At 35.4% G+C, this 27525-nt stretch overlaps 2 protein-coding genes across 2 annotated transcripts in view; both read right to left on the reverse strand.

Moving 5' to 3' along the window:
- Nucleotides 1-27525, reverse strand: part of THSD7B (thrombospondin type 1 domain containing 7B) — a 975852-nt gene that overhangs the window by 458534 nt on the left and 489793 nt on the right. The window lies entirely within an intron of this gene.
- On the reverse strand, nt 2637-3018 carry LOC130026941 (cytochrome c oxidase subunit 6B1-like). The gene is given in 1 exon segment (XM_056117682.1): nt 2637-3018. A coding segment is annotated over 1 exon segment (348 nt). The 3' UTR covers nt 2637-2670.

Consider the following 27525-nt stretch of genomic DNA (forward strand, 5'->3'; position numbering starts at 1 on the left):
TCAATTCCCAGAACCCCATACAGTCCACTGAGCACCATCAGAAATGATCCCTAATTAAGAGGTAGGAGTGAACACTGACCATAGCTGGCTGTGGCCCCAGTGCCAATAATAAATATAATAAAATTTAAGAAGAAATTATAATTGCTCATGAATATCCATAAAAAATATAAAAGATTTTTAGTGCTGAAATGTCACATTTCCCTGGGTTAATCACACACTCAAGAAGGAAGGGTGATTATTCAATATTTAATGTCTGCAAAAGTTTAAAAATAATTACTTATGAGTTTGAAATGAAATATATATATATATATATATAAATAGTTGGAAAAGAACATCTTTAAGTGTGATATTGATCTTCTTGCAAAAGTCAATTTCTCCAAAGATAATTGGAATACTAACAACTCTTGACAAGAATTGAACGCTGAAATTAGGTAAAGGGATATATCTCTCTGTGCAATAACAAAGTGACTAGGAATCCTGAGGCTCTCTCTGACGGCCTGCATTCGATGGTCTTGGGCTACTCCCCCTACCCGGGACAGCCGATGTCACGAGTGGACAAAGGAGGAAACAAAGGCCAAGGTGGTTGGTTGATCAGTTGCCATTTATTCCATTCTCCCCATGTGACTGTTCCAATCTCACCAAGCCCTTCATTCCAGTCTCCTCCTGTCTCCCTTGTTCCTCTCTCCACACTCAAATTGGCCCTCCTTAGTCTTGCATCTCTCCCCAACTCCTGTGTTGAGGGTAGCAACTAGACCCAGGTAGGTAGCACAATCAACATATGAAAGCCCTCCTAGTGTGTGTTTCTGCTTTCCTTAGTCCAACAAAGCAGCGTCCTTATCTAGTTGTTACTTTTTGGATCATGCCAGAATTTGTCCATGACCATGCTCTTAACTTAGTGTTAAGTATTATAGCACTTTGGCCTGGTCCATTTTGATGCCAAGGTAGCTCACAGCTTGTCCTGGGCCCCTTCAGTCCCTTGAAGGGGCCCTGCTTTTCGGGTGCTAGGAAGTAAGGGCAACTGAGGCTTAAATTGAGAAAAAAGGTGCCTAAGAGTTAATATCATTCAGAGTCAATTAACTCCCAAGTTACAAAAGCACAACATTAAATATCTTTCTGTGTTGATACAAAAAGGACATTGCTCAGAATTAACTATGCAAAGGACATAAGAAGAAGAGAAAAGCAGGGTTAACAGAGTGTGCTTGATAAAGATGATTGAGATAAAGATGATTGACTGGTTGGGGAAGAAGGACACAAAGAAAGAGATTACAAATAAACACAGATGAACAGGAGCACTGTGATGGGAGTAACCCAACAAACCAAAGCTCCCTGTGGCAAGGCAGAAAGGACAAACCAATGTTATCCTACACCTCTCATGACCATTTTTGCAATCATAATGCCAAGAAGGGGAGAGAGAGAGAGAGAGAGAGAGAGAGAGAGAGAGAGAGAGAGAGAGAGAGATTAGACAGGTACCTGCCATAGAAGCAGGCTGGAGTGGGGTGGGGCTAGGGATAAGGGGTGGGGGGGCAGTTGGGAAGGGCGGTGGGAGGGAAACTGGAGGCATTGGTGGTGGGAAATGTACACTGGTGAAGGGATGAGTATTGGAACATTCTATGACTAAAACCCAATCATAAACAACTTTGTAACAGTATCTCTCAGTGATTTAATAAAAAAATAAATAAATAAAGGTCACCCAATATCAAAACAAAAAAGAAAAAACAAATCAAAAGTCAATTCCTCTTTGATAATGGTAGCATATGGGAATGGTCAAAAAGAAACATATAAATACATCCATTTAAATTAACATATCAGTGATACAACTAAATGCTTTTAAATTTAACTATCTCAGATGTTTAAAGTTACCTTCTTGTTATTTTCTTCCTTTCTTTTTGGTGAGCAGACAGTTGTAGATGGGGACTCATGCTCATCTAAGTTGCACAATTTCCTTGAAATTCTGTTTCTCCTCAGCTAAGTTATTCTCATTGAGGATCTTTGGCTATCATTGTCTAGTCTTTGAAGGTTTCCTTGTTAGGGTATGTGTCACAGTTTCTAATATTTAAGGGTTGTGTCAGTTTCTAATTTTTCCCCATATGTTTTATATTCATTTAGATGTGACACCTCATGTGTTCAAGTTTCTTAAAACAATCAACATTTCTGCATTCCCTATTATACCTACAGGAACTCAGGGGAGGACTCCCTGTAATGAATGGGATAAGAAATTCCAGATTTGGAATGTTGAGTAACAGCTAACATGGACCTATTTGTAATTAATCACACACATTTTGCATCACTGTTACAGGCCCATTTGTTTTTGGATGATGAGATTCAGAGAAGCACTGAATGCTAAATATGCCCACATGTTTTCAAATATTTTCTATTCAACATATCTAAAATGTCCATGATTTTTATATTTTTTCTGAAAAATAATAAAATAATAAAAATAATCTGGGGATACTCATTTATGTATCTTTTCTCTACTCTCTCTCTCTCTCTCTCTATATATATATATATATATAAATACTTTTCCTCTTTGGCCCAGAAAACTAGCCAACACAGTACTCAGACATTTTATTTATCTATTTATTTTTTGACAATAGGAATTTTATTTATTTAAATATAGAATAGCTACTTTTTTTTGGTTGGGGTTTTCAGTATTTATTAGTTAAGTCATGATCATGGATCCCAGGGTGGGAATCCCCAGGTGCCCTGGTCCCTCTTCAACATCTTGGGAAAAGGACGGAAAACAGAAGGGGTGGAGCCGGTTTGGATCTTTCCAGGAAACGTGCCTTCTGCCCAGTGGTCATCCCAAATCGACACTCAAGAGAAGGGGCATATGGACTTTTACACACACCAGTACCATTTGCACATGGGGACGTCACACCCTTTGGCGCTCAACACCTTCTGGCAGCAGTGGAAGTCCAGATAGTTCTGCCAGCTGTTCTGGGTTTGATGCTGGTTGATACTGGCTATAAAAGGGGCAGTCTGATAGTTCTTGATTTTCCTCTTGATATCTTCTGCCATGATGTGGACTCCTAAAGATGGCCTCAAAGCACCTTACAATTCAATGTTACCCTCAGCATAGACGCCACGATCGAACACTGCTTATATTTTTAATTTTTATTAGTGAAACACCGTGAGGTACAGTTGTAGACTTACAAGTTTTTGTGCTTGGATTTCAGTTATACAATGATTGAGTACCCATCCCTCCACCAGTATCCATTCTCTACCACCAATGATCCCAGTATGTCTCCCACCCCTCCATCCACTCCATCCCATCCTGCCACTGTGGCAGGGAATTCCCTTTTGTTCTCTCTCTCCTTTTAGGTGCTGTGGTTGGCAAAAGAGGCATTGAGTGGCAATCATGTTCGGTCTATAGTCTACTTTCAGCATGCATCTCCCATCCTAGGAGGATCCTCCCAACACCCTTTACTTGGTATTTCCTTCTCTATCTAAGCTGCCTTTTCCCCTAGCATGTGCAGCTGGCCTTCAAGCTATGGAATGAACCTCCTGGTACTTATCTCGACTATTCTTGGATGATAGTGTCCTATTTTGTTACTTTATATTCCCCAGATGAATGCAATCTTTCTATGTCTGTCCCTCTCTTTCTGACCCGTTTCACTTAGCATGGTACTTTCCATGTAGTACTCAGATATTTTATGCTCTTTGACTTACCCTATAGATATGCGAAGAAGATACTTAAATTTTACAAAGCACTAGACTCCTGTATCCCCCGTGCACATGATTCTTGAATACAAAAGTACAATTTTAACAATTTTCTCACACAACACCTTGAAAATTATACTTAGCAGCTATGATTTACTCTATTTTATTCAAGGTACACGTGTGTGTGTGTGTGTGTGTGTGTGTGTGTGTGTGTTTGTGTGTGTGGAGGGTGCTGGGCCACACCTGTTTGTTCTTAGAGTTTCTTCTGACTCTGCTTCAGTATCAATTCTGGTGGTACTCAAGAGACCACATAGGGTGTTCAGTATCAAATACAAGCTACTTGCATATAAGCAAGCACCTTACCTACCCTGTACTTTCTGTGTAGATTCTATCCTTTTTAGACACAAAAAACAGAAATAAGCTGCTAAGAAATTTCTGCTAAGAAATAAGCAGAAATAAGGGGCTATCACAACAAAACATAAAAAAAGCACCTCAAAATAAAGAACATTGAAATATTTTAAAACAATTACAAACCCAATCTACTTAGAGTTGAAATTTATCACTCATGCGATAGCACAGCGGTAGGGTGTTTGCCTTGCATGCAACCAATATGGCCGATCCGAGTTCGATTCCTCCGCCCCTCTCGGAGAGCCCGGCAAGCTACCGAGAGTATTCGATATGCCAGACACAGTAACAACAAAGTCTCCAATGGAGACGTTACTGGGCCCGCTCGAGCAAATCGACGATCAACGGGAGGGCCTTTACCTTTGGGCTGGAGCGATAGCACAGCAGGTAGGGCGTTCGCCTTACAAGCGGCCAACATGGCCGACCCGAGTTCGATTCCTCTGCCCCTCTCGGAGAGCCCGGCAAGCTACCGAGAGTATCTCGCCCGCAGGGCAGAGCCTGGCAAGCTCCCCATGACGTATTCGATATGCCAAACACAGTAACAACAAGTCTCACGATGGAGACGTTACTGGGCCCGCTCGAGCAAATTGATGAACAATGGGAGGACTGTGACCGTGACATGGGAATTTTTATGAGAAGCTAAATAATTTAAAACAGTAAATTCAGAATCATAATAATAGAATTACATTATTCTTAAAATAGATGGTGTACTTATTTAAAACAGATGATACTAAAGTACGCAGCTGCAGTATTATGATGAACAGAAAATTTGAGCCGTCTAAATTTGAGCTCAGCCTCTAATACCTACCAAAATGTAACCCTGGAAAATTGTTAAGCTTCTTTGGGTTTAATACCAGGAAAAAGTAGAAGAAAAGGCACAAATTTTGTCTGGTTATAGGTCTGACTATAGCAATGAATCTTAAAAATGAATGTAGAATAACACTTGGAAAATTACAAATCACCATGTATGTATAATACAACTTTAAATTATTGGTAAAATTATTCCATTTTAAAAAGGAAAATTATTTGGGTCAAAGATACTATTTCAGTTCTTCACCCTATATTTTCTTAGCTAGAAAAAAAATTAGTTGAACTTAAATTATTAAGTGCAAAAATTATTACTTATATTATCTACCTACTTATTTATATGTCTAGCTACTTAGAAAATGGCAGAGATCAGCTGAATCAGTGGCACACCATAAGAATGTATTTTAAGTTTTCTAAAGATTTAAAATATTTGAAATTCAATATTTAAAATTAAACTGAGTAAGTCAATAGAGTACACTGACAGTACATAAAGAGCAATCACCTCTCCGTGTAATTAACCTTTAGAAACATAATACTAATGGCTATCAATTAGAAAGTCATATAATTCATTTAACTGCCGCTCTATAGTTAAAATATTTCTAACTTCTCATGACAACTTAAATAGTATAGACTATTCTTAAGCATATCATCAACTGCTTGAGTAAAAATACATTTCCGTTAACAGAAAAACAAAGTCAAGTGATTTGAAGTTAATTTTCTTGCATAGAAATAGATATCAATTTCAATGCTTTAACACTATCACTTATCATTTCTATAACTTTTAAATTTACATACAATAAAATTCCCTTTTTGTGTGGTATGATTTAATTAATTTAAAGAAAAGCACAACTGTATATCTATTACTAAAATCAAGATAGAGGACAGATATATCTTCACTAGAAGTTCCTTTGTTGCCCCTTTGGATTCAACCCTTCCATTTCCTAAACCCTATAAACTACTAATCTGGTCTCTAACTCAAGAGTTTGACTTTTCCTCAAAAAATGACATAAAATTGTAACCCATGTAGTAAAGGACATTAGAAATGGAACCAAGATTTCATCATTGTTGCCTATTTGTTAAATAGCATCTCACTATATTAATGGACTATACTGTCTGTCTAGCTATTCCCATGAAGAAGAAAGTTTAGATTGCTCCATATTTGGTAATTATAAATAAAACTGCTCTCTCTATTATATCTCTGGCCCTACCAAACTATTTCTAAAGTCAATGTACATTTTGCATTCCCTATCATACTGATTTTCTAATGTTTGAATCTTAGTAACTATGAGATATCTGCTTTGCTATTGCTGTTATGTATCTAATTTTCAACACTCATTTAGCAATACATAATATTACATAACATTTCATTTATACTTTCCTAATGATTGATGGTGTTCCACAACGTTTCATATGCTTACCATAATTTATGTATTTTCATAGCTGAAAGTTCTATTGAAATATTGAATGCATATCTTAAATAAATTATGCTACAGATTCTAATAGGTCACATATCTCCAGAATGTAGTTTTGTTGAAGTTCTAATCCCTAAAACCAGGGATCACAACAGGTCATGAAGTAGGCCACTCGCAAGACAACCAGGTTGCATGTACATTTATTCTGAACTTGCAAATGGTGAGAAACTATGTCAGCTTTAAGTCACCCACTCTATGACACCTTAATGTAGCGGAAGGAGCTAAAATAGGATGATTGTTTTCATGTTGTTGAGTTCCAGGAGTTTTTTTATAGTCTGGCTCAGAGTCTTTCTTTTCTTGTGATGAGGAATGAGACATCTTGAATGGTTGATCAGAAATCACAGATTTTGCTTCAGGTGCTGCAGTGCTAGGGATAAAGTAAGCCACCTTCATGGTTCTCCAGGCCTCTCATGCTATGACCCTGGGTACTAAGCAAGGGTCAAGCGCATGCCCCATATGTGCCTTAAATTCTGCACTATCTCTCTAGTCTGTGCCTTAAACTATGTACCTTAAACCCTGAACTATCTCTTCACAGTCTGATAAAAGATGGGTGAAATTCACATTCCTTATCACACGTGGGCTATGAAAATAAATGTTTATATTCAGTAGTTTGTATTATAGCTAGAGTAATCAAAATCAAGACAAAATTGTATATCAGTAGAACATAACAGATCTCAGTAATACATCCCCAGATCTTTGAAGAGTTTATGTAAAAGGAGCTGGGTATGCCAGACAGGCAACAAAAATTCTATAGTTTTCCTGTGTTGGGTAATAGGATTTATACATTGAAAAATAACTGGAATCATATTTCAAAACTTTGACAAAAGTTAAAAGAAAGTGGATTAAAAATGTTGAGTTTAAACCCTTTGTTAGTACATCAAAAAAAAAATACATAGGCAAATCTCTCCAAGATACAGACATCAAAGGTGTCACCAATGACTTAATTCCAGAGGCAGATACAATGCAAAATAAATAAACAGGAATAAATCAAACTAGAAAGGGCTTGGTATGGTAAAAGGAACATATTAAGATAAAAATACACACTACTAAATGGGAGAAAATATATGTAAACAATACATCAGCTAAATGGCGAACATTCAAGACATTTAGAGCACACATAAAGCTCAACATCAACAAAACCAGTAACCCCATCAAAATATGGAGACAAGTTGCTATTTATCTTGAGTTGATAGGCCACTCTTCTTAATTATCTGAATCATGCTAATATAGAAGCTAACAGAAATTATCATATTGTTATTCTTTCCTACAGACTCACACAAATTGAGATCTATCTATATTTAGAGTTTGCCAAATCACAATTAGGGCTTTTTGTTTTGAGAAGCTGTCAAGAAAAGCAGAATATTTTATTATATTGTTTTATTTTAATTTTACTTTGTTTTGAAATTCAGGAGTAATGTGATTTGTTCAGTCACTGATTAAGCTGACTGAAGTGGGCATGAAATCCACATTACTTTTATTTTTTAAAATTTTTTAATTGATATCCATGAGATAGACCATTATAGAGCTGTCCATATTGGGTTTCAGTCATACAATTATCCAGCATCCATCTCTCCACCAATGGACATTTACCACCGCCAATGTCCTCTGTTTCCCCACTACCATTCACCAACACCCTACTCTGCACCCCCAGCCTCCCTCTATGAGAGAAACTTTCCTTCTTACACTTACTGTTCTTTTCCTTTTGTGCATTATGGTTTGCAATACATGTACTAAGAGGTCATTGTGTTTGTTGAGGGCATTCAGTATTTTTATTGGGACGGTAAGGCTGAAGTTGCTTTTAAACTGGGCAACTTTGGGGTATGGATGTGACTGCAAGGCTTCTTCCAGAATTACAGGGATGTGGGGAAGGTAGCCCACCCTGACCCTGCTAAATCCTGGAGACTCTAGTCAGAAAACCCACATACCTGGATTTTCAGCAGATTATGTCTCAGTGAGGTCTATCCTGAGACACGTAGTCAGGCTGGGGATTTGGCAGCAATTTTAGATTTTGGAAGCAAGTGACTTCCAATGTCTCTCTTTGGGCGGGCACCAGGTTGAACCAGTGTCGTCTGATTTAAACCCTGGTCTCTTCAGCCTTGCACAGATCTGAGATTAACTGTGGCTGTTAATATCTTTCGAGATTTATTTTTGGGTCTCTGAAGCAAGGTCTGTAGAAAACCTTACCAGGTGGAGCTGGAGTTGATTTGTGGAGGTCATTGCAAGTATTTCCAGGAGTATTGGAAAATGGGGGGAGGTAGCCCAACACAACTATGCGAAAGCCCAGAGATTTGAGTCACAAAACTCACATACTCAAATATTCAGCAGATTATATCTCTGTGAGATCCATCTTGAGATGGTGGATTCAGGTCAGTGGTGTGGCAGCAATTTTGGACTGTGGAAGCAAGTGGCTGCCAGGGTCTCTAGCAGAATCTTTTAAAGCAGTCAGGTATTTCTAATAATGTAATTCTCAGAGGACAAACACAGTGTTTTGCTTTGACAATATTGTAATACTTTTTCCCAAGCTTATTCTCTGGATATTAAATGGTTTCTAGTAATCGGCTGGAGCGATAGCACAGGGGGTAGGGCGTCTGCCTTGCACGCAGCCACCATGGCCGACCCGAGTTCGATTCCTTCGCCCCTCTCAGAGAGCCCGGCAAGCTACCGAGAGTATTCGATATGCCAGACACAGTAACAACAAAGTCTCCAGTGGAGACGTTACTGGGCCCGCTCGAGCAAATCGATGATCAACGGGAGGGCCTTTGCCTTTACCTAGTAATCCTATAAAATCTATCAGGGGTCTAGCCACTACATTTTATCATATTGAAGAAGCACATTAAAATGCATGCCATATAATGAAACTGAAAGCTTGTATGTGCTAAGATAGTAGAAAATTATGTTGTGTCTTTTTTAATCAAATTGTCATGTATAAATTATGATCTTAAAATAATAATTTAGACTACTTTTTCAATATATTTTAAAATTATCAGGTGTAGCATAATATTCATATCATATACCAAATTAAAAATATAATATCATTTAATTCAGGATTATTTACCTGAACTAAATGATACCATATGTTATCATTGCTAAAAACATAGAAAATAATATCAGAATGTGTTTGATTATTTATCATAATATGATGCCTTCATTTAAAAAGATAATTTTGAATAGTTTAGCTACTTACCCTTTAATAAAAAATAGACAGATGAAAGAATAGAATGTCCATGTAAAAACTGGTGCTTACTAATTAGTGGAAAAATAATAAAGATAGAAAGTTCATAAAATTTACTTTAGTGAATGTCAGTTGGAAATGCATAATAAATAAAATTGATTTCAACTTGATTGCTAGTATGATAGTCTAATTATATAGTTCATCCATAATGATTTAATATAATACACATTAATTGTATTATGCTAAGGCTGGAAATTATTTTTGTATTTTTATTTTGGGGCAGACCAGGCAATGCTCAGGGTTTATTCCTGGCTCTAGGTTTGGAGATCATTCCTGGTAGAGCATGGGAAAACATATATGAGACCAAAGACCAAACCTAAGTTGGGTGCATTCAAGCCAAGTACTTTATCTGATGTAGAACTGATTGAATTAATTATCAATCAGTACAAACTCTATTTTTCAATTTTTCTCAAACTAATACACCAGACAGCACAATTTGGGTCTGCATTTTTCAAAGTAATTTCAAAGGGGTGAATAAAATCAATAAGTGAACCCTAATAAATTTTGAAATACAAAACATGATGAATTATTTTAACTTCTAAGGAATAAACTTAAAATGCCTCAAAATTACAAACATCAATTTTTACTATTAATGCAAAGTTTTCTGAGACACCCATCTGATATGTTTCTTTTCTTGCAATGGCAACACATTTACATAGATTGGATTTTCATTTTTCTTGGGGTAATATTCAGTAGCATGCATTTTCTCAAGGGAAGTTTCCAGGAAACTGAGTAATATTAGGAAAGAGTAAACTTTAGGTTTATGCAACATGGGTGCTCATCTGGTGACCAAAAAGGATAAAAAGTGACAAGAGAGCATAGTGGAACATGTAAAACTGAGCTAGCAAATCTTCCCTGTTGCAGTTGGATGAGCTGGCCTAGGCAGTGCAATCTGAACATCTGTAAAACTATGAACCTTGCCACTTGCAAACTGGACAAATGATGGCCTACTCTGTTTGCAGACCTCATCTCATGTGACATTTCAATTTTTGGAGGGAATTCAACCAAAGCTCAGAATATCATATTAATTTTTCTTGTGACATTTCACAAACCAAAGTTTAATCACAAATGCTCTTGTAGATCAGTCTAAAGCTAAGTTGCTTATCTATATACCAAAGAGAACTTGCTTCTAACTCAGAAACATTTGACACATGGAATTTCAAAATCTTGAAAAGGGAAGTAGGCTTCATATTATTCACTGCTTTACCTAACATGTCATAGTTTTAGAAATAATTTGACACTCTCTTCTAAACAAAAATGTGGAAGCGTAATAAAAATATATTGATAAATTTGATTCCCAGTAAGTAGAGGAAGCAATATTGTTTGTCTAACTTAAGTAAATATTCTTCAATTCTTTTTAGTATTCAATACCTTTAATGGAGGATAATACCTTGAAAATTGCTTTTGACCGAAATTTTATACGTAAGTGTGGAAAGGAGTAAGCATGTAAACAGAGAAAAATATTAAAACTTTCACTGTTAATCTATATTTTAATACCTAAGCATAGCAAACTTTCAAATACAAAATGCATGAGATTCATAAAATATATATGACTGTGATTATATTACTGTTTCTAATTTATTTCCCCTTCCAGAAAACTCTTTCTTTGAATTCTTATTTATTATGCCTTTTATTCAATTGCGTATCCAGGCAGAAAATAAAATAAAGCTTTCCTAATTTCATAAAATATTGAAACACTGACATTGCAAATAAAATCTCACTATCTTTATGTACCACTGGGCCTATCTTATTATTTAATCTAAAACCTAGTTAAGGAATGCAAAATTTCCTAGTGTCTTACCTCAATAAATTACTTTCAGCATCTTAGAGAAAAAGTTCAGTATATACAAGTAACATCCTCACTTGTTAAAAAGAAGACATAAAACTAATCCATATAGATGGTGAGATTGAAAGACAATAAATATAGACAAAGTCTTGACATAATCTTTTCAAATAAAGTATGTCTTTTATTCTCTTGCAAGTTTTAGATTTGAGTTGAAATTTGGAAAGAATACATATATTGCTTCTCAATGATTATATTAATTAGATCAAAAATGTAAATCTTGTAGTGTCCTAAATTCCTGTATCACTGTCATCCGGTTGATTGTCAATTTACTTGAGCAGGTGCCAGTAACGTCTCTATTCTTTCCAGTTTTGAGAAATTAGCAACCTCTCCTTACTCGTTTTCCCCAATGATTAGAGGTTCTTTCAGGGTCAAGGAAATAAGACCTGCTATCGTTTCTGTTTTTTGGCATATTGAATATGCCACAGGTAGCTTGCCTGGCTCTGCCCGTCCTGTGGGCAGGATACTCTTGGTAGCTTGCTGGGCTCTCCGATATATATATATATATATATATATATATATATATATATATATTTCTCTATGATTTGTTGCCTAATGTCTGAACCCCATAAAATATGGTGTGGTAATTATGGAAGATGGGTAGGAATTGTCTTATGATGTGTCCGGAAAGCGGCTTGGACTGTGACGGTGGTTGGGTAGTAGAGGTCAAATGCCCGGACTGGGTGCCTTGAGGCGGGGAGGACTCTCAATTGCCCCATCCTGGGGCACCCCGAGTGAAAACAGCTTGGTGTGGGGTCCCCTCTAAATTCTTAATCAACGTATTTCATTCAGTTCCTGAAGGTATCTGAAACATTCAAAGCCAATGTGTTCTTCCCTAGATAACAGACTGCAAGCGTTATTCCAAATGACTCCTCTCTATAGAGAGACTTAAGTATCTCATCTTTCATAATTCAAGGAACCTACCTTAGAAACCAAAACTCTCGTAGAAGTGGATACAAATCGATTTTTTAAAAAATGCTTGCATTTATCTTTACAATCTAACAATCACAATCACGACCATCCTGTTGTTCGTCAATTGCCTCGAGCAGCCCCCAGTAACCTCTCCTTCGTTCTAGCCCTGAGATTTTTTAAAAAGTGCCATATTCAAGGCTATTTCAGGGTTAGGAGAATGAGACCCAACATTGTTACTGGTATTTGGCATATTGGGTACGCCACAGAGAGTTTGCCAGACTCTGCCGTGTGGGTAGGTTACATTCGGTAGCCTGCCAGTTTGTCCAAAGTAAGAATGAGATAAGATGTAATGTGGCCGCGAATGTGGCTGCACACTTCCTGGAGCAGGTTTTATAGTACTAGGTTTTATAGTCTCTGGGTCTTGGCCGTTGATGGGATTACACAGCGCCAGGGGGCCAGTTGGTGGGTGTGACCCCTGCTTACTGGAATATGGAGGATCTGGGTGGAGGATGCTCAGTCTCGATCCGAGCAGGCTTGAAGATCTCAGCCCCGGGACCCGCATACCATCTAACAATGATATGGCTTTTATGACTCACATACTTTCATACCAGGAAGGTTATTTAGATCACATTTTTATATACCAGGAAAGTTATTTAGAATTTATATTTCCACTTTTGTAGATTCATGTTTATTTGTTCCAAGGTTCCTGGTGACAGAAACATTGTGTTATAAACATAACAAAAATGGTGAACAGAAGTTAAAATCAAGTAATTACAAATAGGCATAGGAGAATGCTAAATGATCTTTTCTTTCCCCAGTAAATATAATACATACTGAATTTAAAAGATAAAAAATCTGTGGAAAAAGTTATTATCTGGAGTTACAGGTTTCAGTTTGTAATTTTCTTTTTCTTCTACCTGAAATTCATGTAAATTCTGTTTCAATATAATGTTTACAACAACTATTCATATTATGACAAAGAGCTAACTTTACCTAAAATAAAATATTAAAAAATACATTTATATATTTATGTTAGATATTTGTATTTTTTATTTTATTTAATATATTTATTTGACCTAAAAATTCTAGGAAGTGAAAAATTACATAGTAAGTCATCTTTTTTTAAAACAATAGCTTACAAAAAGTGAACAAGTGACAGAGACATTTTATTAACAATTGTTAACCCCATCTGATAATGGGTTAATATCAGTGATAGTTATCAAAGATAAGGCATTGTTAGTCATTTACAAGTAAAAAAAAACTCCAGTTTCATCAAAAATGGGGAGAAGAAATGAATAGAAACTTCCTCAAAAAAGAAATACAAATGGCCAAAAGGCACATAAAAAATGCTATGCATTGCTAATCATTGGAAGATTCAAATCAACACAACTATGAGATATCATCTCACACCACAGAGACAATGTCCAAAAATAATAAGAACAACCAGAGATGGCACATATGTGGGAGAAAGGGATTCTCATTCATTGCTGATGGAAATGCCGACTGGCCTAGACCTTTTGGAAAACAATAAAAGTAGAAATTGAGTTTCCATATGACCCAGTAATACTGAGAATATATTCAGGGGGTCCAAACCAATACTAAAGAAAAGCCATAGGTACTGCTGTGTTCATTGCAGCACTATTCACAATAGCCAGAATCTTGTAACAACCCAAGTGCTGGAGAACAGGTTAGCTGATAAAGAAATTATGATACAGAAAGTATGGAATGGAATGGAATACTATTCAGTCATCAGGATAAATGAAGTTTTGAAATTTGCTGATACTCAAGTACAGTAGAAATAAGAGACAGTAGAAATAAGATACTTTTCAGGCAGACTGAGCTGCAGTCAGAGGCTTGGTATGAGAGAAGGAGGGAGACAGGAAGGGAGAGAGAGAGAGAGAGAGAGAGAGAGAGAGAGAGAGAGGAGATCATTGCAGAGGAGGCTGTTGGGGTGGGTGGGTGTTGCGCGGAGAGAAATTGAGGACATTGGTAGCAGGAAATGTACAGTGGCGAAGGGAAGGATGTTGGAAAATTGTATGACTGAAACCCAATCATGAACAACTTTCAATCCTGAACAACTTTGTAACTCTTTATCTTGTGGTGGTTCAATTGAAAAATAAAACAGTGGCTTACATAATTCTATAAATACCATTTGCAATATACCCGTATATACATATACCAATATTGTATAGTATAGTTATATGTATAGAGAAATTACCATTTCTCTATCAGCATAGTAACTTTGCACTATAAAAATTGTCTAAACAAATTGAATTTATACCTCATGTGTTTAATTATGTCAGTAGACACAATACTTGGATAGCAATCATGAGCTAATAAAACTGGGAGAGAAAAAGAGAACATGTGTTCATGTGTTCTACATGAAAGCATGTGAAATTACTTCATTAGCTCTCAAACATTCCAGTTGGAAAGTCATGGGTTGGGTCTTGGTATGGAGATAAAATGGGACAGAGACAGACAGACAACAGAGAGACAGAGTTGTGTTTACTTTAAAGTTATTTTATGTGCTATTTCTTAATGATCCAGACAACATGCAAAGACCCCCAAATTTTCCAAGTTTTTTCAAATCTTGCCAACTATTGGTACAAATAGGTATGACGGATTTTCATAATTATGGACATAACAATATGTTCACTTAAGTAGCTTAAAATGTTAGTGGATTAAAATACTTTGAAATATTAATAGTTTAACCATGATAAAATTAATATAGGGCTGATTTATAAGAGTATAATATCTGCCCATATCAAATGAAAATCAGAACCAATAAGTAATGAATACAAAATCATTGTAGTTTTATTCAAAATATAGCTGAAATAATACATATGTAACAAATTATTTTCCAAGAACATATTGGAACACATTACAAAGATTCATGGTTTTATAATTATGTCATTTTAAAATTTTATATTGGTAAATTTCCCCTTTTTTGACTTAGCACTGAAATGGCAGAATCTGTTGTTTTTTTTCTCAGTCTGTTCTTCTCACACCCAACACGGAATCTATCATAAAAGATGTATTCAATATTTCCTATACCTTTAATCTTAAATGAATATTAATACTGTTTAAATAATTATTAGGACAATTTATATTCTCACACTTTATATTTGATTTTGTTTTCTCCACATTTTCAACATTAATTACCTCATACTTTTGGGGGAAAAAGATATTCTCCTAGATATATGGTTATAGGTCACTGTAGTCATGATTTACATTTCTTTTATAAGTGTTGGTTTTATTATGTGTAATTTTTAGAAAAATGTCATCTGTTAGCCATACTATGCATTTGGAGGGGGAAACTACTATCTAGGTCCTTAGTGTTTCTTACTGAATTGCTTCACTGCTACTGACTTGTTTGAGATTCTTAGATCCATAATTAAGGTTACCTCTCTTGTGGCTAGCAAAAATTTCTTTCATTTCATATATTTTTTGTTATTTCTTTGGCAGGGAAAATATTTTAGTTTTATGTAGTCTCACTTGATTTTTGCTTTTATTGATTGTCATTTTCATGATATGTAAAAATACTGCTAAACACATATGAAGGAACATTTTCACAGCATTCCTCTAGATGTCCAATTTCAGGGCTAATATTGCATTAATTAACTAATTCAATTCATTTGATTAACTGTAGTGAGTAGTGTATTCTACTGTTCAGATTTCACGTTTCTATATTGACTAGTCTATCTGTTGAACATAATTTATGGATAAGATTATTGTTTCCCCTACCAAGTCTTCCTGGCTCTCCTGTCAATGCTCCTTGATTTTATTGCTAACAGGATCATTTTAGTAAATTTAATTCTGCTACATTGGCTAGTCATCTGTTTTTATTACTGAAACTTATTGTTTTAATAATATAGCTTTTAAATATAGCTTAAAATGAGAAAATGTAATGACATCTGTTTTTTTTTCCTCAAAACTACTTTGGATATTCAAGATTTCCTAATTCTATATGAATTTTTGAGATGTTTATTTATTTGAAGGTTGATAGAAATCCCATTGGATCTACAGGTGGTTTTTAAAAATAGTTTATTAATAGTAAATCTTCTGATCCATGAACATAGGATATATTTCCATTTCTTTCAACAATAGCTCCTAAGGCTCAGTGCAGAGATCTTTAATCACCTTGATTATATGTATTTATAAGTATTTTACTGTTTCTGATTTGCTCGAGCGGGCCCAGTAATGTACTGTTTCTGAAATGTTTTACTTCTTTTTCAGTTAATTGTTGGCATGTAAAATCATTTCTGATTTCTATGGCATTGATCCCTGAAACTTTATTGATTTTACTTATCTACTTTGATTGTTTTGGTGGAGATATTAGAACTTTCCACATATGAGTCAATGCCACCAGCAAAGAGAAGCCCTCTTATTATGTGCTATATTCCTAATTTTAAGTCCTTAATTTTCCCCTAATCCAATAATAAGCTGATGATTGCTTAAATAGTAAAAAAGATACTTTGAAATAAAAATTGCAATGATAAAAAATAAACTGACCCTGTGGAGGACTTTACTGTTAAATCAAAAATTTTCTACACTGTGAATGATGTGCTCAACAGAGGTATTTGTAAAAGTATTAATAGATTTGTTTTGAAAAGGAACATGAAGCACAAATTAATTGGTCTCTCCCTAGTTGGATAATGCATGGTAAAACACATAATAAGACTCTATCTCAAACAGAAATTTTCACTAAAATCATTTACAAATTACTCCAAGTAATTTAATGATTCACTTTTCTATGAAAAATTGGGAACTGTTTGAGCAAATTTTGATTAGGACATTGAGAGCACAATTATAGCACGCTATCTTATATGTCTGCTTATGCATGCATATACATTTGTGTGTGTATTTGTGCGTACGTGTGCAAGAAGTAGGCTGGTAGAAGTAACAGGGCAATCTGCTTAACCAGCTTTAATAGTGGGATAGAGAAATAGTATAGTGGGTAGCACGTTTGCCTTGCATGTGGCCAAGGTGGGTTCAATTCCAGGCATCAGATACAGTCTCCTGAGCACTGCCAGGAATAACTCCTGAGTGCAAAGCCAGGACTAACCCCTGTGCATCACTAGGTGTGACCCAAAAAGCAATAAAAATTAATAAGACGATTAACTAATAAATTGAAATAATAACCAAATAGAGCAAGCATCAATATAAAATATTATGAACAAAAATAACAAACAAGGGGCTGGAGCAATAACACAGCGGGTAGGGCGTTTGCCTTGCACACGGCCGACCTGGGTTCGATGCCCAGCATCCCATTTGGTCCCCTGAGCACCACCAGGGGTAGGTAATTCCTGAGTGCAGAGCCAGGAGTAACCCCTGTGCAAGCAATCAGATCATAAAATATACTTTCTCTTGGCCAGGATTCCTTCCTTCCTTCCTTCCTTCCTTCCTTCCTTCCTTCCTTCCTTCCTTCCTTCCTTCCTTCCTTCCTTCCTTCCTTCCTCCCTTTCTCTCTCTTTCTTTCTCCGTTTCGTTCTTTTATTTTAGGTGTGTGTATGGGGACCGGGGGTAAGGACACCTAGCAGTGATCTCAGGGCTTACAACTGTCTCTGCCCTGAGGAATCACTCCTGATGGGGATCAATGGGCAATGCACATTACTAGGAACCTGGAATCTAAGTACAAGATAAGCACAATACTACATTATCTCTCCAACCCCAAGAATTTGTTTTTATTTACTAAAATACAACTTCCTGAACTTAAATAAAGTATAGTTGTGGTAGTTTTATATCTTTGAAAAGATGATCGCCTGGAAAGTATTATTTCTCTAATGGTTTGGCAATGAATATATTCACCTTCTACTGTTTCTGAACTCCAGTGGGGAATGAGAATTAGAAGCCAAATTTTATAGCTAAGAAAGAATAATATTATACTAACAATCAACTGGATCAAAGTTCACTAAAGGACTTTTAAATAAATTCTTTTTATTCTCCAAAAAGAATTATTCTAACAAGTCTTCGGAATAAATGAAAGACAGGTATGGAGAACTAAAATCAGATGCCAATCTTAAAGTCTAGTATACTTAGAGGATTAAATTTTTCTAAGAAGTGACACTATTTAAAACATTAACTAGAGCATAATCTCATTAAAGTACATACTGCAAAGGTGAACACGAAAGCACATTAAAGTGAATATTAAACAAAAGAACTGTTAAACACTTTCAGAGGAAATTAATGCTTATTGTTAGAATTCCTGATACTCCTCTCAGCTCTACTTAAAAGTTGTTTAAATGTATTAGTATACTCCCAACCAATTTCCTATGAAATTCTCCCACTCACAGTTTCTAAAGATTCAATATGATTTAAAAGTATTTCATAAAGAGATTTATTGTCAAACGTTTCCATCCTTAAATTTAAAAAGTAACAGAGGCTCCTACATTTATATAAGAACAAACTCTTGAAATCAGCTTCAGTGGGTGATTTTAAAATAAATGCAAATATTTTCCTTTAGTCTTATAGAGTTTTAAAATAGGCAGGGCATTTGCCTTGCAGGAAGCTGACCATGGTTAAATCCCTGATGCCTCTAAGTTTCCCTGAGCACAGCAGTAGGAGTAAGCATTAAGGACAGGCTGGTGTGGTCTTAAAAACAAAAATAAAAATAATTAAATAAAATCTAAAATAATATATGTATACCAAGTATGAAATGCATTATTTTAAAAAGCATCTCAACTATAACTTTTGGTTGAATGATTTTATAATAAAGGTTTATGGAATTTGACAAGTATCCACATCTACTACCATTAGTGTGCTGATATCATAAACTTCTTTTAGAACTATCATTGCTTTCATGAGGCTGGTGACCTCTGGGGTTTATATATATTATAGTAAGTGATACATCTCTTCATATTGATACTTTCATCATCATATAATGCCCATTTCGTTATTGGCAATTTTGTTTGCTTGAAAGTCTATTTTATCTTATGTAAATATAGTGATTTCTGCTTTTATACATTTTACATTGCTTTAAAGTATTGCTTTCAACTTAATACTGTGATTGGCTTGCTAACCTACATGAATCTCTTATCAATGTATGTAATTAAATATTTAAAAAAAACTATAGTATTTATTTCAGAATGAACCTTTACAGCTGCTGTTGTACCTCTCATATAGTCAGAGAAGAAGAAAACAGTTACAAGTGAACAATTTTTAGTAGCTAAGCAGATAATTCAAGTTCAATGCCCTTCACTTATGGCTGCCCTCCCAAATAACTGAGTATAGCCTGGAGTTTGCTGATGCTGATGGGCCTTCAAAGCAGTTGATAAACCACACCTGAGCAATGGATATCTAAATTAGAAAATTATCAAGAGGCATGGCCAAAAATTCTTTGAACATTGCTTAGGAGGCCAATTAATAAGTAAATGTTATCAATGGCAGTATTATAGTGATTTGATCATTTGCAGAATTCAGGAGTACAATTATTTATTAAATTTAAATGTTTAGGAAATTATTGAGGTAGCATTAGTTTATTAAATCTATATATTAACAAATAAGTTTACAGATATAACTGTCACTGTCCTCCCGTTGTTCATCCATTTGCTCAAGCGGGCCCAGTAACATCTCGATTGTGACAATTGTTACTGTTTTTGGCATATCGAATATGTCATGGGTAGCTTGCCAGGCTTTGCTGTGTGGGCGAGATATTCTCGGTAGCTTGCCGGGCTCTCCGAGAGGGAAGGAGGAATCAAACTTGGGTCGACCATGTTGGTCACTTGCAAGGCAAACACCCTACCCGCTTTGCTATCGCTCCAGCCCTGTCAAGGAGCAAAATCTACCTCTCCAAAATATATTTTTGGCAAAGTTAATTTCACTTTGTACATATACATATATATATATAACATATACATATACATATATAACAGGCAAGGAACTTTCCTTAGATGAGGTGCCTGAGTTTGATCCCTAGCACCCTATACGGTTCTCTGAGCACTGACAGAAGTGATTCTTGAGACAAAACCAGGAGTAATTCTAAACACAGCTGGATATGTCCACCCAAAATAAAAAAAAAAAGAAAAAACTTAAAAACATGTATTTATGTATGTATACATATGTAATAGCTTCTCACTTAAGAAATTTCCCTTATTACACTGGAAAATACTTTTCTATGTGAAAGAAAATATATGATAAAATACAATATGTGTACACTTTTTTATTGGAGCCTTTTTAGTTTTTTTTTGTTTGTTTGTTTGTCTGTTTGTTTGTTTGGCGACTACACCCCAGGAGACTCAGAAGTTACTCCTGACTTTGCACAGATGGATCACTCCTTGGGGTACCATGTGATATTCCAGGGTTCAAACCTGTGTCTGTCATGTGCAAGGCAAGTGTCTACCCACAATATTATTTTTACAACTGTATGTGTACTTTCTTAGATAGCTTTCAGAACAAATTTTCTCTTTCTGGGGATGGAGCAATAGCACAGCAAGTAGGGTGTTTGCCTTCAACACAACCAACATGGGTTCGATTCCCAGCATCCTATATCCCATAATCTGAGCACCACCAAGCATAATTCCTGAGTGCAGAGCCAGAAGTAACCCCTGTGCATCGCCAGGTGCGACCCAAACTTAAAAATAAATAAATAAATAATTTCTCTTTCTTCCCAATGTCTTCTACATTAGATAAACCACTTGAATATGATGTCTAAGACTACACAGTCAGTTTTTCAGCTTTTTTCTTTGTTTCTTCCATGTATACTGAAAGTAGACAAGTTATTATTAAATTTCTTCTTACTCTTTTAAAAATTTGATTTATCTGATGATTGTTTATTTGACCAGTCTCTGAAGTCCCAGAAGAATACAGAATCATTTCCTTTCCATTTTCTTTCTTTCTTTCTTTCTTTCTTTCTTTCTTTCTTTCTTTCTTTCTTTCTTTCTTTCTTTCTTTCTTTCTTCCTTCCTTCCTTTCTTCTTCCTTCCTTCCTTCCTTCCTTCCTTCCTTCCTTCCTTCCTTCCTTCCTTCCTTCCTTCCTTATCCTTCCTTCCTTCCTTCCTTCCTTCCTTCCTTCCTTCCTTCCTTCCTTCCTTCCTTCCTTCCTTCCTTCCTTCCTCTCTCCCCCTCTTTCTCTCTCCCCCTCTTTATTTCTCGTTCTTTCTTTCTTCTCTTTCTTTCTTTCTTTCGTTCTTTCATTCTCTCATTTTTATAAATGCCATCATCGATTTCTTACGGAACCTCCCCACCTGTTCACTACAAATAACCCAGTTCATGGTCATCTGTATAAATCATAACTAAAACCACAGTGGCTCCCACCCCAACTATTCACTGGTCTTTATTTCTTTTTTTTTTTTGTCATTACTCTTGCTTTTGTGCTTTTTGAGTTACAGATGCACTTTTATATCTGTAAACTATTTTTCTTCAATCTCTGACATTAACCCAAAATAGGAGCAGAAACATAATATATAGGAAGCTGCTACTATTGGTAACTTTGAATGAATTACCTCACTGGTTCCTGATTAACTGATGTTTCTTTAGATTTTTGTGTTATTTGGTTTTGGTTTGATTTGTTTTTGTATTTTGTTTTGTTTTGTTTTGTTTTTGGCCCTTCCAGGTTGTGCTCAGGACTTATTCCTGGCCCTGTGCTAAGACTTCATTCTTGGTGGTTCTTGGGGACAAAAAATATGCAGTGACAGGAAACAAACAAGTGTCCTCCGAATGTAAAGCAAGTGCCTTAATCCCGGTTCTATTTCTCCAACTCTGACTGATGCTACTTTATAAGAGGTGCCTTTCCTATGGAAGTAGGGACTGGTAGAAAAGTGACAGTGAAATGAGCGAAGCTTCTGACTAGTGAGTGCCAGCTTTGAATAATAAAAGCACTTATTTCTAATCTAAGCCTAAAGAGATAATTTACGTTTGCTGAACCTAATTTTCTTTATTAATAATAGTGGCTGTAGAGATAGCACAGTAGATAGGGTGTTTGCCTTGCATGCGGCCGACCTGGGTTTGATTCCTCCAACACTCTTGGAGAGCTACCAAGAGTATGCTGTCCACATAGTAGAGCCCGGCAATCTCCCCGTGGCATATTTGATATGCCAAAAACAGTAACAACAAGTCTCACAATGGAGACGTTACTGGTGCCCTCTAGAGCAAATCGATGAACAACAGGAGGACAGTGCTACAGGGCATAATGAGTAACAGTTTGATTATAAACTTGACACAGTTGAGTCATTTACACACAAAAAAACTGATAATAAACGATTCCCTAGACTAACAGTTCTTTTCCTACCATTCACTGATTTGTGGGAGTGGTGTCGAGGCAAAAGCAGTTCCTCAGTTTTGTATTCCGAGGTTGCTTTCAGCAGTGTTTAGGGGAGGTACAGGGGATCCAACCGGAGACAGCCATAGTCAATATACTTGCATTTTGCTTCATTTCTTCATTCCTTTGAAAGACTCCTAAATTGCCTATTCAAAGTATGTATTCCTTACTAAGGTCAAAGTTCTCTCCCCATTTGAGCTCTCTTTAAAAACAGTGATAATCTTCCTTAAGTCTCACCTGAAAAATCTTCACCCTTTCTATGAAGAGAAAAACTTTATTGCTCTAATTGTACTTATTTCTCTCCATGCGTGTGGCACCTAGTATGAAAATGCACACATTATTCTTACATTCAACCTTAAGTAATGGCTCTCAGCAAGGAATGTGCCTGTGAATAGTCACTGTCTTTTCAAGCTGAATAAGGTGGATCTCTGACCTAACTTCAACACATTACTACAAAACATACCTCTTCTCCCTTCCAATAATGACTGACTGAGCAAAAGCCTTCATACATTTTTTTTTTCTATTTACAGGGACCCAGTTCAGTTTTTTTACATAGGGAACAATGAATATCTCCATATATGAATATGAGAATTCCCTGGAGATAAGTAAGGGGGAAATAATGTTAATACTAGTGTAAACACTAAACATCCTTCTCAGAGAGCCCGGCAAGCTACCGAGAGTATCCTGCCTGCACGGCAGAGCCTGGCAAGCTCCCTGTGGCATATTCGATATGCCAAAAACAGTAACAAGCCTCACAATGAAGACATTACTGGTGCCCGCTCGAGCAAATTGATGAACAACGGGACAACAGTGCTACAGCGTTACAGTGCATACACTAAACAAAGTTAACATGTTTGACACTGACCCACTGATGTTTTAAAAATTCACAAGGTAATTCTAATGTGCTGAAAAAAGAGTGACAACTGGTGATATACCCTTGGATTTGGGTCTGTAAGTACAGTTATGTTCATTTCTTATCCAACATTAGACATATTGTCGAAAGTATAGAACATTTTCTTGTTCAGTATGCTAGATACTAGATTCATACTCTTAAGCAAATTATTTAACCTCCTATTACCTCAGTGTCCAGATCCTCAGAACTTAATGAAATCTCTTACTTTCTGTGAAGCACCAGCAATTAAATGAGAGTTAAGTTATAAGAAGATTATTCCTGTACGGTCAACAGCTTTTTAATAATTACCGATTAAAATAAAGAAGTCCTTTTTCCAGATTAATTTTATATTATGACCTTTAAAAATGTTAAATGAATGTGAAAGATTCCTCCCTAAAAATAAATTATTGCTGAATATATATTTTTTTCAGGAGAGGAACAAATTGTATTGTCAATTTATATGGTGATATAAAAATTAAGTTAATAGATGATACTATTAATATCAGGAAATAAGCTGGTAACAACATATGGCTGACATTATTCTCAACACATTGATGAATACTGTAATAGGTCTGAATTAATGAAAACTACTATAAAATTAATGTACAGCTGTTATAGAATCATGTATCTGGGATCTAAGATACCCATAATATTAAATAGAAAAACATTTTAACATAGTAGGACTCCCAAACCCTAAAATAAGAAGCTAGAGCTCCAAATTTTAAAATATGAAGACATTTGTATCTTAATTATTATAGGAAGAAATAAATATGAAAGAAAATAGTTTCCAAAACATCCTGTTTGAAGAGAATGACATTCAAAATTATAAAACTGCATATTGTGAGGGTAGGAGAGGCTTCATATCTCAGAGATTTACAGTGAGAAAACAGCCTTTCCATCAATCACATCAACATTTAAAATGAAGTTTATAAAAAAGAAAGAAAAATGCAAAAATCACATAATTAAAAATAATACATTGAAAAATTGAAATTAAACATTAATTTCCTGAATTCTGAAAGCATCTAGAAAATTATCACTATAACTAGAATTATCTAGGAATAAAAGAACTTAGATTTTCTTTATAGCCATTAAAAATATTTCTTAAAATTACCTTTATTTTTTTAAAGAATTTCTGGAGTCCCTTTGGGATCATACAGAACAAGTTTAACATAGCACTGTAGCACTGTCCTCCCATTGTTCATCAATTTGCTTGAGCGGGTTCAGTAAAGTCTCCATTGTGAGACTTGTTATTGTGTTTGGCATATCAAGTATGTCACGGGTAGCTTGCCAGGCCTTGCTGTGTGGGCGAGATACTCTTGGTAGTTTGTCAGGCTCTTCTAGAGGGGTGGAGGAGAACCTAGTGTGACCAGGTTGGTGGCTTGCAAGGCAAACGTCCTACCTGTTGTGCTATTACTCCAGCCCTAACATACATTCTATATTACAAACTACTAAATGTCTAATGAAAACTGTAATATCCCCAAATGGCATAGTTAAATTTTTTTCCACTGTGAATGATGCTTTGTTTGATAATGAAGCTGAAACTGGTAAAATAGTATTTGGAGATACTCTACTACTATCTTCCTTCCACTGGAATTTGGCAGGACTGGAAACTGATTTACCAATATTGATGGTTGCAGATCAAAGATATTGGAAATCATGCACTGAATTTGCATCACAACATTTAAATATTGCACACTGTTCTGACATTATATTCATATTCAGAATCTAAAATGATGATATGTTTATCGTGCATAGTAATGTTTCTTGATGTCAATGTTTGTTAATCATTTTTATCTTACAAATACCAATATATTTTAGTGATTTTTTCTTCTTTTAATAAAATCTACTAAATCATATTTAAAGTTGCTATATAATGACCTATTAAAATGGTAGATATTACAACTCACACTTGAAATCTGATTTCTTAAGATTTCATCTTGTTTGTAATTTCTGGATATAGTTATCAGATATTATCAGATATAAACAATGTGCCTGAACAAAACGAAAATACTAAATATATATAATATGAAATGCTACATATGCACCTTATAAAGTACTGTATATTACATCTATATTTATACTGGAAATTATTTTCAAGATCACAGCTAATATCATAATAGTTTAAAAACTGGAATCTTTCCCCCAAATCTTAAAAAAGACAAGGATGTTCTTTTGAACCACTAAACAACATAACTTCATACATAGAAAACTCTAAGGACTCCACAAAAATAAACTAAAAATAATGTTTCAGTAATAACAGGTTACAAAATCGATACAAATAAACCCGTTACATGTTTACATGCAAAGAATGAAAACATTTTTTATTCACTATTGTACCAAAACAAGATTAAATACTGGGAGTAAATTTAGCAATGGAGTTAAAAAAATATGCAGAAACCCCTAAGTCCTTAGTAAGATCAATAAAGATTACAAAAAAAAATAGAATTGTAAGCACTCGTAAAATTGCTATCTTAAAATGTAGAATTTTAGTTATTGACTATTGTCCGGAAATTGGACAATTATAGAATTTGTATTGAATCACAAAGAATCCTATGTAGACAAATTCTAGAAAAATAAAGTAAAATTAAATTGATGGCATCATGCTGTTGGACTTTAAGCTACACTAGAGAATGATAATAAAACAAACAATATAGCAGAGGGACATAAACCAGTGACATATAATAGAGAGCACAGAAGTAAATATGCATGCATAATGTACAAGAATGCCTATGTCGTACAATAAACAGGAGTTTCTTCAGCAGAGCATGCTTTAAACACTGAACAGCTACATGTAAAAAATCTCAGCCCCTGCCAAAGATGAACCCAACTAAGCCATTATGTAGTACCAACCACACACACACACACACACACACACACACACACACACACACACACACAAACTCGAAATAGATTAAGCACTTAGACATCATACCCTAAACTATAGAATATAAAGAATAATATGTGAGGAACAGACTGCAGAACTTCATCTGAAAAGATTTTTTACTTGAACACTGAACAATACTATCAAGAGAGACATACAAAATCAGATGATACTAAATTGAGTTTAAAAAATAAAAAATAAACTGTACTGGGGCTTGAGAGATACTACAGGGGAGACAGTGCAGGTCTTACACAAGATTATCCTTGTTATGATTTCCAGAACCTCATACAGTTTCCTGATGACGACCAGGAGTGGTCTCTGAGCACAGAGGAGCAGGGATAAGGCCTGAGCACCATTAAATGTGGCTCAGACATAGCTACTTCTGTCTGACAAAAATCACCAACACACAGACACACACATATACACACAACTGTATACACTGAGAAGTTACTACAAAAATAAAAAGACAATGTTTATCTGACAAGAGACTAATATTCAAAATATCTCCCCAATACACACATATGCATTACACCCAACTCAACTGAAGAAAAAGAAGTAACCTAATAAAAAATTGGCAAAACTTATATAGGATACCAGAAAAACGATGAAGGAGATAGGGTGCTTCTCTTATATGCACATAAAATGAGTTAGATCCCTGACACACCATATATTCAGAGCACTGCCAGGAATAATTACTGAGCAAACCAGGTATGCGTTTACTTTTCGTTTTCTATTTTGTTTTGTTTGACTTTTTTCAGGTTCTCACCCAGCCGTTCAATTGCCCAGAAGCTATTCCAATTGGCTGCATTCTAGGCAAATACCTCACCTCCTGCACTCATTATATGGCCCCTCTCTTTGTATCTGTTATTTTTACAAGTTTAAGAGGGATGCTGAGGAAATCATTTTAACAAAAATAAAACCCAAAATAAAACCTGTTAATTCTTAAAAAAAAAAAAAAACCCTGTATCTCTAACAGACCAGCATATTGTTTACACAGAGTAAATGCAGAAGGCTGTCTTTTACATGGAAAAACCCCACAGGACTAAAACAGTGCACATCTTGCCTGTCATTCTATACTAATTATCATCACATCAACAATCTGAGTAATATTTGATGTTAATTCACTAGCAGTTTTAAACTGCTTCTTTCCCTTGAGATTATCTCTG

Source organism: Sorex fumeus, unplaced genomic scaffold (genome assembly GCF_029834395.1).
Source record: "Sorex fumeus unplaced genomic scaffold, SorFum_2.1 ptg000035l, whole genome shotgun sequence".
NCBI classification, from domain to species: Eukaryota; Metazoa; Chordata; class Mammalia; order Eulipotyphla; family Soricidae; genus Sorex; species Sorex fumeus.